The 15,302-nt window shown below is 46.2% G+C and overlaps 1 protein-coding gene across 1 annotated transcript in view; it reads left to right on the plus strand.

The window, feature by feature from the left end:
- Positions 1-720: 720 nt before the first annotated feature.
- The window catches only part of AMHR2 (anti-Mullerian hormone receptor type 2), a 41,355-nt gene continuing 26,773 nt past the window's right edge, over positions 721-15,302 (plus strand). The window contains exons 1-2 of the mRNA XM_028721535.2: positions 721-1,593; positions 10,472-10,621. Coding sequence (XP_028577368.2) covers positions 1,338-1,593; positions 10,472-10,621 — 406 coding nt within the window. The 5' untranslated portion in view covers positions 721-1,337. The remainder of the gene's footprint in view (positions 1,594-10,471; positions 10,622-15,302) is intronic.

The raw sequence follows: 15,302 nt of genomic DNA on the forward strand, positions 1-15,302 counted from the left end.
AAGTTCTCAAGATCTTTTCCTGATTCACTGCCTGAGATCCTTGAACTCCAGATGCTGAGGATTGAACTTTGGATGCAAAACATGCGCTCTGTCCTAGCGCTGTCATACCATCGCAAATGAAAAGTAAACCCTCTCCTGAACATCTGGAAGGAAGGCCTCAAGGATGCTGATATGTCCACCCCCCCAAAGGAAATCCTTTTTTAAAAAAATCATTTTTATTTGATTTTACAAATAGAATTTTATAACAATCCAAATGCATATCCATATACAGAGATTACTCCGAATCTTGGGACTACCCCCCCCAATCCTCTTCATGGGTCCTATTGTCAACATTTACAAATGCATTTTATTCCATATTCTATATTTTATATCAATCCATATTGTCCATAATTTTGTTACATTACAAGTGAGATTAAAATCCTGCTAGTGTTTTCATCTGCTTGCAGTGGTCTCTTTAAATAAAATATAATTTCCCCCCATTCTTTTTTAAAGTTTTTGACCTCTTGGAAATTCAATGGGATGTAAGTACACAATTCTGCCAATTAACCACCTCTGTCCACCTACCCACTCTATATAGTAATGCCTATATTAATGTTTTGATTTTGTGTGGAGTGCCCTACCTGGGTGGATGGAGCAGCCAAGTAATTTCGTTGTCCCCGAGAGGGGGCAATGACAATAAAGATATTATTATTATTATTATTATTATTATTACACAGATCCCTTTCCTTGGAGTGGGGGAGGAGGGTGTTGATGTGATCTCATTTCTGTGTTTTTTTAACAAAGCACAAAAATCACCCCAACAATATCTTAACATGCAGGGCTGAGTGCTTTTGCACATATTCAATTTGATGTTGAACATACCCATTTGAGTGGACCTTGAATGAATATTGCTGAGAATCTTGTTCCACCCACTGAAAACCTCCTTGTCTCTCCCCCTCCCCCCCCTCCCATAACAATATTCTTTAAATCTGAAACTCTGTCCTTGAGCTGCCTAGGGGGGCACCCCAGGCTAGGGTATCTAAGATCTCCCTCCTTGAATTTGCAGGGAGTTGTTTTGCTCTCTCGTGGGAGGTGTTTTTGTATGGTGGCATTGGAAGCTGTTATACCCAATCTGCTTAGGCATGAAGGCAGACCCACTGGAAATCTGTCTTGTCCCTCCTTGCCTAGATGTGCTGCCTCCCTCGCCTGCTTCAGTGCTTGCGGTCACTCGCTGACAGCAACCAGCCCCATCCCACACGCTGAAGCCAGCCAAGTCCTTCCTACCTGGGCCCGGAGGAGGAACTCCTAGGCGGGCAAGCTAGGTTTGCATATCCAGTTCAGGTGCTCTTGGAGGGTAGATGGGGCCCTGCAGGCTGCTTTGGAGACTGACTGCCTGGCTAATACTGCTGAGATGCCAAGCGATGAGCACCAGTGCCCTGAGTAAAAACCGCAGCTGCGTCTCCTATGGATCTAATGCCCTGATGGAAGGCATGGAGCATCTCAAGGGCTTAATTTCGGAGGACGGCCACAACAGAACCATCCAGTGTCCTCACAACCAGTGCTGCTTTGGTATCTGGAACCTGACCCAAGGACATCTCCAAGCCAAGTTGCAAGGTGAGGACCAAAGGCGGACGGAGGAGCTGCTACAATTCTTCCTTAGGGGGTTGGGTGGTAAAGGAGGCAGGTTTGGATGCGGTGGTTTGGCAGGAAGACGGAAAGCCCAACGCTCACGTGATTTCGGATCCAAAGGGAGGTGGGATTTTAGAGCACATAGACAAGGACTCTGCTGCGTGGTGTGGGAATGAGATGGTGGGGACTCTACAAGCTTAGAACAAAGGGGTTTTCTTTATGCCATGTCCGATTATGGGTCCATTTGGTTCAGTATTGTCTATACTGCCTGGCAGAAGCTCTCCATGATTTCAGACACGGTTCTCTCCCAGTCTTACCTGGAAATCTTGGAAACTGAACCCAGGACCTTCTGCAAGAAAAGCATATGCTCTTATCATTGAGCTACAGTCTTGCCCAGCGATGCATGCATTTCATCTCTAGATCCATAAGCCTGCAAGAGAGAGATCAAAGGGTCGTCAAGTATACCTGAGTGTCCCTAATGCAGGATCTCTTCCCTGCCATCCCTTAAAAACTACGATGCAAGACTGAATGTTCAAGCAGAAATATATTGGCACTGGGGTGGAAATGAAGCCTGGGAAATTAGCACCATGAGAAAGGGAGAAACTGAGCAGCAGCCGCTACTCGCTGCTGTTGATTTCTGCCAAATTAAAAGGCACAGGGATTCCTCAAAAGTGATTCCTTGCAGCATGGAGTGTAGTGCAAAAGATCTGAGAGGTTTTGTAGTGAATTCAGAGCGGTGTGCTGCCTTCTGCTTACGGGATTTGATGGATTACCCAGGTTGATTTGTTGGAGAAGGGGTTGAGGGGCTAGTGGAGGAACAGCTCTGCACCATAGCTCTGTGGCTGGGTGCTGGGAACTGTAGCTTGGGGGGGGGGGGTAAACTACAATTTCCAGGTGTCTTGGGTCGGGGAATGCACTTCAAATGTATGGTGTGTTTGCAGCCTGCTTCTGTGTGTACGTAGTAGATTCTACTGGCTGATTTGCAAGCACATTCATTATCCGATGTTTCATCGCTGGATGATTTGCGGCTGAATGAGTGAATTGCTTCCACCACCACCCGGTCGAAGTGCTCTGCTTGATAATAAGTGAGAAGATATGAAATCATAGAACTGTAGAGTTGGAAGGGATCCCATGGATCATCTAGTCCAACCCCCTGCAAAGCAGGAATCTCAGCGAAAGCATCCAGTGTAGGAATGAGTACTGTCACATAACGGCTTGTCGGTGCAACTGAACACAGCTGAGGGACTAAGGCAGAGCCTTCAGATTAACTAAAAATGTGAAAAGTATTTTTCAATTTGTATACATGCTTGCCTGGACTCACCCACCCTGATATATGGCAGGTTACAAGCATGCCAAACGTTTCCTGCGTATTCAGTTTTACATTGTGTGGTGATTTTGGTACCTAGGCTTCCACGAACAGGGACGTGGGTGGCGCTGTGGGTTAAACCACAGAGCCTAGGGCTTGCCAATCAGAAGGTCGGGGGTTCGAATCCCCGCAATGGGGTGAGCTTCCATTGTTTGGTCCCTGCTCCTGCCAACCTAGCAGTTCGAAAGCACGTCAAAGTGCAAGTAGATAAATAGTTACCGCTCCGACGGGAAGGTAAACGGCGTTTCCGTGCGCTGCTCTGGTTCGCCAGAAGTGGCTTAGTCTTGCTGGCCACATGACCCGGAAGCTGTATGCCGGCTCCCTCGGGCAATAAAGTGAGATGAGCGCAGTAACCCCAGAGTTGGTCACGACTGGACCTAATGGTCAGGGGTCCCTTTACCTTACAAGCACGCCAAACATTTCCTGCGTATTCAGTTTTACATTGTGTGATGATTTTGGTACCTAGGCTTCCCGAAACAAACTGCGCTTGAACCACGGTATGCTCAGAAAGAGTTGCACTTCACCACACATTTAATGCACATTCAACACACATTTAAAGCATGTGTCTTTCCCCAAAACATCCTGTGAACCATAGTTTGTGAAGGGTGCTGGGGAGGGGGAGGGAAAACTATAGTTCTCACGATTATTTGTGCGAAGTCACGTGCTTTGAATGGAGCCTTATAAGTGTGGTGTGGATCTGCCCAATGATCACTTGGAGCCCTCATTTATTTATTTATTGCAATTTCCATCCCATTATTTTCCAAGAACATCATTTTTCTTCAGCTACCCCGTTTTATGGGCAACAACAACCCTGTTATGGGCTAAGAGACAGTGACTGGCTGACGGTTACCCACTGAGCTTCAGGGCTGAGTGAGAATTTGAAGTTGGGTTCTCCTCTGCTGTAGTCCAGCACTTTAACCACTATGCCACGCTTCCTTCCTTCCTCAGAATATGAGAGAAGAAGAAAAAAACTAGTGGAGAACAGATAGCTGGGGGGTGTTTGGCTTAGAAATCGCTCCCAGCCAACATATATCAGACCCCAGCTTATGAAATGTATCGCTGCAAGCCTTTAGTCCCTCATTGTAGCTGTTTGAAAAGATAAAAACAAAGTTTTAAAAGACGAAGAGAAAGCTCTCGACCAGCTTTCTCTCACACACTGACCCTTCTTCCCTCCCTTCCAAAGAGGGCTGGAGAGCTGGCGGTTGCTATGGGGAGAGACGAGGAAGATGAGGTCAGAGTGCACCTTGCGCGAGTGTGTACCAAAAAAGCAGCAACTCCCACCTGCAGTTTGGCCGGGAGAGGAACCTTTTCGTTGCCACACATGCAACTACCTGTGGCTCAGAGTGAGAGCTCACCAGTCGCGGACTCCCCCCTAGAAGCCTAGCATTCCCTTCCTCACCACAGAATCCCACCTGCTTTCACTCCTCGGCTAGTTACCGTATTTTTCACTCTCTAGGACGCACTTTTTCCCCTCCAAAAATTAAGGGGAAATGTGTGTGCGTCCTATGGAGTGAATACAGGCTCCTTGGCTTTAGCGATAGCAACGCGAAGCCTCCGAAGCGCAGAGGGAGCACTCCCTCTGCGCTCCGGAGGCTTCGCGTTGCTTTCGCTGAAGCCAGGAGAGTCTGGTCTTTGAGGCTGGCGGTGGGGAAAAGCAGCGCTTCCCCCCACCGCCAGCCCCACAAGCTCGGGGGGCAGCGGGAAGGCGGCGCGCCACCTTCGTGCTGCTCCCCGACCTCTTTGAGGCTTTTCCCCGAGGAGGGAGAAGGGACTGACTGGCCATGTCAGTCCCTTCTCCCTCCTGGTCGAAAAGCCCGCAGGAGCCGTGCACTCCTTAAAGGGTGCGTGGCTCCTGTGGGCTTTTGCGGGAGATGGGGGAATTCCCCCACCTCCCGCAAAAGCAGGGAGAAGGTCTGGGAGAAGCGCATAGGCTGCGTGCAGCCTGTCTGCTGCTCCCAGAGCTGGGGGGGGGATCATATTTTTTTCCTTGATTTCCCCCTCTGAAAACTAGGTGTGCCCTATGGTCAGGTGCGCCCTATGGAGCGAAAAATATGGTAGGCTGTGATGTTCTCCTGCTCAACTCTGGGGGGAAAACGAACCCACAACCCCAGGCTTCCCAAGGATGTTAAGGAGAGCATGTGACTCGCAGCAGTCCCCAGATGTTGTTGGACTACAACTCCCAGCATCCCTGAGCTCTGGCCTTGCTAGCTAGGGGTGATGGGAGTTGTAGTTCAACAACATCTGGGGACCCACAGGTTGAGAGCCGCTGCAAGGAAAGTGGGCCATCTCCCTAAAGCTGATGGCAGGTGAGGGAGAGCAGGCTTGAAGGAAAACCTTGCGTCAGGGCTGGGTAACTGAGGGCCACATTTCTTGCTAAGCAGCCTTCTAAGGGCCACATGCTAGTAGTGAGTGGGGCCAGAGGCAATCGGTGGGCAAAGCACTAGGTGCGAATTTCAGTGGTACCTCGGTTTACCAACTTAATCCATTCTGGAAGTCCGTTCTTAAACTGAGGTGCACTTTCCCTAATAAGGCCTCCTGCCGCCGGTGCCCTTACACTGTTCGGATTCTGTTCTTAGACTGAGGTAAAGTTCTCTAACCGGAACACTATTTCCAGTTGCGGAGTTTGTAAACCAAATTATTCTTAAACTGGACTGTTCTTAAACCGAGGTACCACTCTATATCTTTTTTCAGTAGACTACTGTAGTGGTACCTTGGGTTACAGACGCTTCAGGTTACAGACTCCGCTAACCCAGAAATAGTACCTTGGGTTAAGAACATTGCTTCAGGATGAGAACAGAAATCATGCGGCGGCAGCGGGAGGCCCCATTACCAAAAGTGGTACTTCAGGTTAAGAACAGTTTTAGGTTAAGAACGGACCTCCAGAACGAATTAAGTTCTTAACCTGAGGTACCACTGTACTACTCTCTGTCTCTCTTCTCTTCCTCCGTCCAGAGAAGCAAAAAGCACTATCAGAGTTCAAGGGCACTTTCCAGCCAAGCAAAAATATACAGAATGCAAAATAGGGCCAGTGAGGAACATGGGTCTAGCCAGGATTTTTGTTCTTGTTGGGGGGCACCAAAGTTGTTGAGGTTTTTTTTAGTTTTCTTAGCATCCATTGGGGGCAGGCAGTAGTGAAAGTATTATTATTACTATAATTGATTGATTGATTTAATTTGTATACCATCCTATACCCACAGATCTAGGGCAGTTCATGAGATAAAATCACAGGATTAAAACACAAAATGCATAATAAGAACAAGAACAAGAACCACCCAGTTATCCCCCCTCCTCCCCAACACATTTTAAAAGTACAGGCAGATTTTGCAGGCTGTGGGCCAGCAGCAACCAGGCCCAGAAAGAGGGGGGGCCATATGGGCCACTTGGCCTGGGCCTCCGATTCCAAAGAGGGCCTCGGTCAGCATATTCAAGGCGAAGTTGCTTGATTTTTCCTGCGTAATTCAAGAATTTGCAGAAAAGAAAGCTAGGAAAGCATTTTAAAATGTAAATACAGTGGTGCCTCGCAAGACGAAATTAATTCGTTCCGCGAGTTTTTTCGTCTAGCGAATTTTTCATCTTGCGAATCACGAATTCCCATAGGAATGGATTGAAAATCAATTAATGCGTTCCTATGCTCAAAAAAAGTCCAAACAAAGCCAAATTTGGTACAACAAGAGTTTATTAAGTGCTCTTTAAAGTCACACATACTGTAAAGAGCATTTCAAAATTCAAACCCAGATTTTTTTTAAAAAAACAGCAGAGTGGCCCAATGGTCACAGAAAATCATAAAAATGCAGAAAAAACCACACAAGCTTCCAGATTCTTGCAAACCCCTCCCCAACACCAAGTCCTTGAATTCCAAACACCCCAACCCAAAATCCAACCCCCCCAAAAAAAGTTTTAAAAGCTTAACTTACCAAATGGCTGCAAAAGAAGTTTTGGAAAAGCTTCAAAAATCACCAAAGTCTTTAAAAACCTCAAAAAAGGCTACTATGTAAACTGCGCTCTATGAGTTGCTCCTTGAAGTCAGTCAAGTCGCAACTGTATTAACGGTGTTAAGAAAAAGGAAGCAAACTTGCAAGACGTTTTCGTCTTGCGAAGCAAGCCCATAGGGAAATTCGTCTTGCGAAGCAGCTCATAAAACGGAAAACCCTTTCGTCTAGCGAGTTTTCCGTCTTGCGAGGCATTCGTCTTGCGGGGCACCACTGTACTTAAAATAATCATTTTCTCTATGTATTTTTAAAAAGCACTATTGTATAGTTATATTTTCCATTTTGTCTTTATATGCAGATACGGTTCAAGCCTTGAAATAAAATTACTGTATTTTTCGCTCTATAAGGACTTATTCGAAAATAAGACTCCGAGGTGGTTGTCACCGATGGAGGCTAAGGCCACAAAAATACTTAATATGGGGGGTGGCTGGGCAAAATATTGTGAAATAATAGAAAAAGTGGGGGACACTTGGAGGTTGCAGAGTTTTGAAAAATTGAAAGGAAAGGTGCGAGACTGGTTTCATTACGCCCAAATTTTAGAGACCTTTAAAAAGGACAAAAAAATTGGTTTCCAGGTGGAAAAATCAAAATTAGAGTCAGAACTACTTGAACCTAAGATGAAAGTGCTTTCAAGAATGTATAACTTGTTGCTTAAATGGAATACTCAAGACGAGACAGTTAAATCAGCCATGATAAAATGGGCGCAAGATATTGGGTACAACATTATGTTTGAAGACTGGGAAAGGTTATGGACCACCGGTATGAAATTTACGGCATGTAGTGCCTTGAAAGAAAACATTATGAAAATGATGTACAGGTGGTACATGACCCCAGTCAAACTTGCAAAGATATATCATTTGTCTGACAATAAATGTTGGAAATGTAAGGAGGCTGAAGGAACATTCTTTCACCTTTGGTGGACATGCCCGAGGGTGAAGGCTTTTTGGGAAATGATTTATAATGAGTTGAAAAAGGTATTTAAGTATACCTTTCATAAGAAACCAGAAGCCTTCCTCCTGGGCATTGTGGGCCAGAGAGTGCTAAAGAAAGATAGAACTTTCTTTTTATATGCAACTACAGCAGCAAGAATCCTTATAGCCAAATACTGGAAGGCACAGGAGTTACCCACACTGGAAGAGTGGCACACGCAACTGATGGACTACATGGAATTGGCTGAAATGACTGGCAGAATCCGAGACCTGGGAGAAGAGGCAGTGGAAGAGGACTGGAAAAAATTTAAGGACTATTTACAAAAACATTTTAAGTTATATGAATGTTGAGAATTTGCTAAGTCTTGAGAAAAACATGCTTCAGTATTGAGATTCGGAAATGAATGAAACTAAGTTATGACTGAGAAAAGCTTAACTTTTAGAGTAAATATCTAGATGAAAATACAAAAACACATGAAACAAGGTATTAATTTGCTGTTGATTTTTATTGTAAAGAATGCAGGGATGGAGGATGTGGGGAAGTCCAGTTGATGATGAAAAAAAAAAAAAAGATTTGGAAGTGTATTCTTTTTTGTTTGTTTTTTTCATTTTGTAAAAAAAAAAAAAAGCTTTTGTTGTGTTATCGACGATGCATTGACGTTGTACTTTGACCCTGGAAAACAAAGCAATAAAAAAATATTAAAAAAAATAAATAAAAAGTAACCCAACCCGCAAAAAAAAAAAAAAAAAAAAAAAAGACGCACCAGACCATAAGACACACCTAGTTTTTGGAGGAGGAAAACAAGAAAAAAAAATATTCTGAATCCCAGAAGCCAGAACAGCAAGAGGGATCGCTGAGCAGCGAAAGCAGCGATCCCTCTTGCTGTTCTGGCTTCTGTGATAGCTGCGCAGCCTGCATTCGCTCCATAAGACGCACATACATTTCCCCTTACTTTTTAGGAGGGAAAAAGTGAGTCTTGTAGAGCAAAAAATACAGTATTTGTCAGCATAACTTTTGTGAAAATTATTTATATACAGTGGTACCTCGGGTTAAGTACTTAATTTGTTCCGGAGGTCCGTTCTTAAGCTGAAACTGTTCTTAACCTGAAGCACCACTTTAGCTAATGGGGCCTCCTGCTGCCGCCGCGCCGCCGGAGCACGATTTCTGTTCTTATCCTGAAGCAAAGTTCCTAACCTGAAGCACCATTTCTGGCTTAGTGGAGTGTGTAACCTGAAGCGTATGTAACCTGAAGCGTATGTAACCCGAGGTACCACTGTACTTACTTATTTATAACTCTTCAGTTATCTCCAGGGTAAAAAGCGGGGGGCGGGGCGGCTTTTTTTACCTGGCTCTGCAAGGCCCTGGCAACAACCGAAGGAGTTGGAGCAGTAGCTCAGGGGAGACCGATATTGAGCACAACTTTGCACCCAGCTCTTTGGCCCTGGGCTGCTGGTTTCCATAGAATGCTGCTATGGGTTCTTTCAAGTCCAGGGCTTCTCTTGTGATTCTTAGTGTGGGCTGGGCACTAATTCAGGGCAAACCAGTGTGGATGCTTGGAGATGAGAGACGCATGCCCACAATGCAATGTCCAAATGCAGGGTGAGAATCAGGATATGGGCCAATGGTTTATTATTATTATTATTATTGTTATTATTATTATTATTATTATTATTATTTATACCCCGCCCATCTGGCTGAGTTTCCCCAGTTGCTCTGGGCAGCTCCCAATCAAGTGTTAAAAACAGTACAGCGTTAAACATTAAAAACTTTCCAGAACAGGGCTGCCTTCAGATGTCTTTTAAAGATAAGATAGCTACTTATTTCCTTCACATCTGAAGGGAGGGCGTTCTGCAGGGCGGGCGCCACTACCGAGAAGGCCCTCTGTCTGGTTCCCTGTAACCTCACTTCTCGCAATGAGGGAACCGCCAGAAGGCCCTCGGCGCTGGATCTCAGTGTCCGGGCTGAACGATGGGGGTGGAGACGCTCCTTCAGGTATACAGGACCGAGACGCAAAAATTCAATTTATTTGAATTCTAGTGCCTACAAAATATGTGGGGGGAGGACCCCAGGTCCTACAAGGACTAAGTGAGGGTTGGCTGGAGGAAATGGGAGGAACGGTGGAAATCAGATCCTGAATTCAAATCCCAGCACAATTATGGGCTTCCTGGGATAGCCTTGAAGAAACTGTTCTCTCTTGTTCCCTTTCCTATTTTCTACGGTGTTAATTTCATAGTGGCATATATATTTTTAAGACACTGAAGGACCTGCAGGCTGAATTTGAAGCCCCTTTTCCTGCTCATTGTTCTCTGTATTTGTATGCTGCTGCTTCTAATGTTGTTTTTCCCCCCTTTCCATGTTTATCTGTTAAATTTATAGCTGTCTGGGGCACTTGCAAATCCGTGAAAAGCAGAAGAACAAAATACGGTAACATTTAAACTATGCAAACAAAGCAGATAAAACTGGCACACAAAGAGAGGGTCTGCTTGGAATCTAGCTCTCAAGGTTACGGAGATGCGATGTTCCCCTGATTAAACTGTTTATCTGAACTCCCTCTTCTCCCTGTCTTCTGCCCATCCAGGTTGCTGGATCAGTGAAAAAGATGCCTGCGATTCTGCAGCCTGTGAGTCCCAATCTTCTGAGGATGCCAAAACGGTTACTTTGTCCTGTAGGTGCAGATCTGATTTGTGTAATGCTAACATCAGCCATGTCGGGCCTCGAAAGAGGAAGGGTAAGGAGGTTTATGGGGTCTGGGGCCGGTGGGGAGGATAGAACAGGCACCCCCAAACTCGGCCCTCCAGCTGTTTTGGGACTACAACTCCCATCATCCCTAGCTAACAGGACCAGTGGTCAGGGATGATGGGAATTGTAGTCCCAAAACAACTGGAGGGCAGAGGTTGGGGATGCCTGGGATAGAAAGTCGAGAGGAGGAGGAGGAGGCAGGGCATGGATTGCAACTGAGCAGCAAATGTAAGGACCATTAAAGTGAGAGAAATCCGAGCACAAAAGAAGCTTTTTGGGGGGAAGGTTGCTGAGCTTTTTTGGGGGGGGGGGGGAATTCAGACCTTTTGCCAGTTTTCCCAGTTCTCTCCCCTGCCCCCAAATACTACTTCTATCATTTAAATTCCGGACGTATGGCAACCGGAAATAGAAACTAAAAGAAACTAAAAGCACAATCCTAACCACATGCATTAAAGCACATTGTGTACCCTACAAAAAAATCTGGGCAACATACTTTGTTAAGGATGCTTGGCATTGTAGCTACAGTTCCTGGGATTCTTTTGGAGAAGTTAGGATTGCAACCATAGGGGTGTAACTCTAATACAGTGGTGAGGAAACGGACCCCTGACCATTAGGTCCAGTCGTGACCGACTCTGGGGTTGCGGCGCTCATCTCGCTTTATTGGTCGAGGGAGCCGGAGTATGGCTTCCGGGTCCTGTGGCCAGCATGACTAAGCTGCTTCTGGCGAACCAGAGCAGCGCACGAAAACGCTGTTTACCTTCCCGCTAGAGCGGTACCTGTTTATCTACTTGCACTTTGACGTGCTTTCGAACTGCTAAGTTGGCAGGAGCAGGGACCGAGCAACGGGAGCTCACCCCGTTGCGGGGATTCGAACTGCAACCTTCTGATCGGCAAGCCCTAGGCTCTGTGGTTTAACCCACAGCGCCACCCGCGTCCCTAATACAGTGGTACCTTGGGTTAAGAACTTAATTCGTTCTGGAGGTCTGTTCTTAACCTGAAACTGTTCTTAACCTGAAGCACCACTTTAGCTAATGGGGCCTCCTGCTGCTGCACCGCCGCTGCACGATTTCTGTTCTCATCCTGAAGCAAAGTTCTTAACCCGAGGTACTATTTCTGGGTTAGCGGAGTCTGTAACCTGAAGCGTATGTAACCTGAGGTACCACTGTATTCCCTTCCCGTGTCTTTTCTTCCTCCTTCACAGTTCTCTTTTCTTTTCGCTGCTGTTTCCTGCCCAGGCTTTCTCCAAACCCCTGTGAGAAAAGTTGTGTCTCCCCTCCCACATCCCACCCACAGGTGCACTCCTGCATATCAGGGGTGGGGGTGACCCACTCACTCAGCAAAGACCTTGAGAGTCTCGCAGGGAGGGAGCACAGCACATTTCTGAGTCAGACAGATAAGTACAATTTGGAGAAGGAGGAGCTGCTTGCTCCGATGGGAACCATCAGATTGCAGGACTAGGGCTCCCTTCCAAAACATCTCCTCCAAGAAATGCCCTGAACCCATATGGGGGTTCACATGGAAGGGAGGGCAGAACTGGCTCTAATTCTCTGGTTGCTGGAAGCACAGGGGTGTCTATGGGTAAGCACAACAGGAGCACACATTCGAAGCCTGAGTCCTAGAACCTAGAGCCAGTGTGATGTAGTGGTTAAGAGCGGTAGTCTCGTAATCTGGTGAACCGGGTTCGCGTCTCCGCTCTTCCACATGCAGCTGCTGGGTGACTTTGGGCCAGTCACTCTTCTCTGAAGTCTCTCAGCCCCGCTCACCTCACAGAGTGTTTGTTGTGGCGGAGGAAGGGAAAGGAGAATGTTAGCCGCTTTGAGACTCCTGAAGGGGAGTGAAAGGAGGGATATCAAATCCAAACTCCTCTTCTTCTTCTTCTTGTGTCGGCCCAGCCATGAGGCAAGGTGAAGTGTATCCTGCCTCAGGCAGCAGGATACAAAGGGCCTACATATTCCGATGTAGAACTTTATTCTCCCTTTGTTTCTAATGTAGATCTTCACTCGCCCCTTCTTCCCTGTGGGGGAGGGAGGTGGCCTTTTGCGGTTTGCCACAGGTGCCAGAATGACTTGGGCCGGCCCTGCATTTCACCCATTAAATTTTTGAGACGTATACAGAGCTACAGTTCTCAAGAGTAGTTTAACTATCAACCCCTCTTCCCAGGGAACTGTAGTTCTGTGCGGGAAATAGAGGTCTCCTGACAACTTTCAGCACCCTTCAGCTACATTCCCAGGATTCCTTGGGGGAAGCTATGACTTCACAAAGTGATATGGTTCGGCTTTAAATGTATAGTGCACATGGGGTCTTATATTCTATGTACTCCTTCAGATTTGATGTGTACACAACAACAACAGTGCTTAACACCTGCATGGGATCAAGGCATAGAATGCTAGGCTTGGCCATGGCTCCCAGGCAAGCATATGCACAGTGTGAAAGCACATCTTTTCACTGTCGGTCCTACTCTGGTATTTGAGACAGTTGTGCAGCCCTGGAGTCAAAGGCATCTCTCCCAGCCTGCCTTCAGCCAACCTGCCCAAGATGGATCCCAGTCTTTCTTCCTCCTCCTCCTTTCCAGAACATCCTGCTAAAAACTCTATTTTCCTGTCACTTCAAACACACATCCCATCGCCTTGGCAACATCTGTCTCCCCAGGCCAAAGGATTCCTAATGGATGGCCCATCAATTTCTTTTGTCATGTTAACAGATTTCCTCTTTACCAGGCCAGCCGGGCCCAGATATTCCTTCTCTGTCACAGTTCCGCAGCTTGTACTTTCATCCGTATCCCAATTAATCAAAATCCTAACAGGGTTTTCTAGGGTTTAGGGGGGTCCCCCCCTCAAATCTATAACAATATTCATTAAATATGTTGATATAAACGTCAACACATTATTACAGCCACTCCTTGAGATGTTGCGGCCCTTGCTTTTTAATTCTGAAAGGGTCCCTACCTCAGGAGTTCTTCTGAACCTGAATTTGACCTTGAACCCTTGTAACACAGGGATTTTCAAAGCTGGTTCCTTTGTTCATAAAACATCTATTCAACCTCAATGTAACAATCACAGAACAACTAATTGTTTGCCTCACACAATGTTCTCTTGGTGGGCAGCTGTTCAAAGCAGGCGGATGGAGAGAGTGAAGGGAAAAATAAGGTTTATTTAGAGGCCTTAGAGTTGCCAGTTGACTAGTATAATAGAATCATAGAGTTGGGACCCCAAGAGTCATCTACTCCAGTGTTTCCCAACCTTGGGCCTCCAGCTGTTTTTGAACTACAATTCCCATCATCCCTGACCACTGGTCTTGCTAGCTAGGGATGATGTGAGTTGTAGTCTAAAAACAGCTGGAGGCCCAAGGTTGGGAAACACTGATCTAGTCCAACCCTCTGCAATGCAGGAATCTCAGCTAAAGCATTCATGACAGATGCCCATCCAACCTCTTCTTAAAAACCTACAAGGAAGGCGAGTCCACCACCTTCGGAGGGAGACCGTTCCACTATCGAACAACAGTTACTGCCAGGAAGTTCTTCCTGATGTTCAGTCAGAATCTCTTTTCTCGTAACTTGAAGCCATTGGTTTGTATACTATCCCCCAGGGCAGGAGAAAAAATGTCCTGGCTTGTTCTTGTGCCATTTTAACAACATGTAGACTTGCAGTTTGTCAAAATGGAGAACACTGCCTCCTTCAGGCCGAAACAAATCCACCACTTTTATGGACTTAACTGAACCAAATCTAGTAGCAGTGGTACCTCTGGTTGCAAACGGGATCCGTTCCAGAGCCCCGTTCGCAACATGAGCAGAATGCAACCCACGTCCGCACGTCTGTGGGTCGCGATTTGCTGAACCTGAAAAGATTTAACCTGAAGCAAACTTAACAAGAGGTATGGCTGTATAATGTACGCAAATGAGCAGAAAGCTTTAAACAGGGAATCTGAGTATTTATTTATTTGTTATAATTCTATCCTGCCCTTCCAAGGAACTTGGAGAGGTGTGCATTGTTATGGCCTAATATATTATCCTCACAGCAACCCTGTTCAGCCAGGAGTAGGCAGATTTCAAGCTTGACGTATCTACATTTTTGTTTGTTTGTTTGTTTTACTAAAACTCTTAAATCCACTAGCCAGTCACAGAAGCAAAACGATGGAACAGGGGAGCTCTGCATGCTTAGAATTAAGGGTGTCTCACAACACATGCTCAGCCCAGGAATTTGTTTTTGCAACCAGACATGACCTCCCAGCCCTTTCACACACAAACCACTCCTGCTTCCCCTCTCCACTTCCCATTTTTTCTGCCTTTCAGCCACCTAATTCTGGGGGGGGGGGGGAACAAACTTTTTGTTGTTGCTATTGTTAAACAATTGGGTGTGCAGAAACAGTTACTACAGTGGTACCTCGGGTTACATACGCTTCAGGTTACAGACTCTGCTAACCCAGAAATAGTGCTTCAGGTTAAGAACTTTGCTTCAGGATGAGAACAGAAATTGTGCTCTGGCGGCGCGAGGGCAGCGGGAGGACCCATTAGCTAAAGTGGTGCTTCAGGATGAGAACAGTTTCAGGTTAAGAACGGACCTCCGGAACGAATTAAGTACTTAACCCGAGGTACCACTGTACTACGAACAGTGTTTTTTTTCTGGGGGTACGCATACCCCTAAACATTTTGTGAATCTTTGTACTTTTGTCCA

The sequence above is a fragment of the Podarcis muralis genome, chromosome 2, assembly GCF_964188315.1.
Source record: "Podarcis muralis chromosome 2, rPodMur119.hap1.1, whole genome shotgun sequence".
Taxonomy (NCBI): Eukaryota; Metazoa; Chordata; class Lepidosauria; order Squamata; family Lacertidae; genus Podarcis; species Podarcis muralis.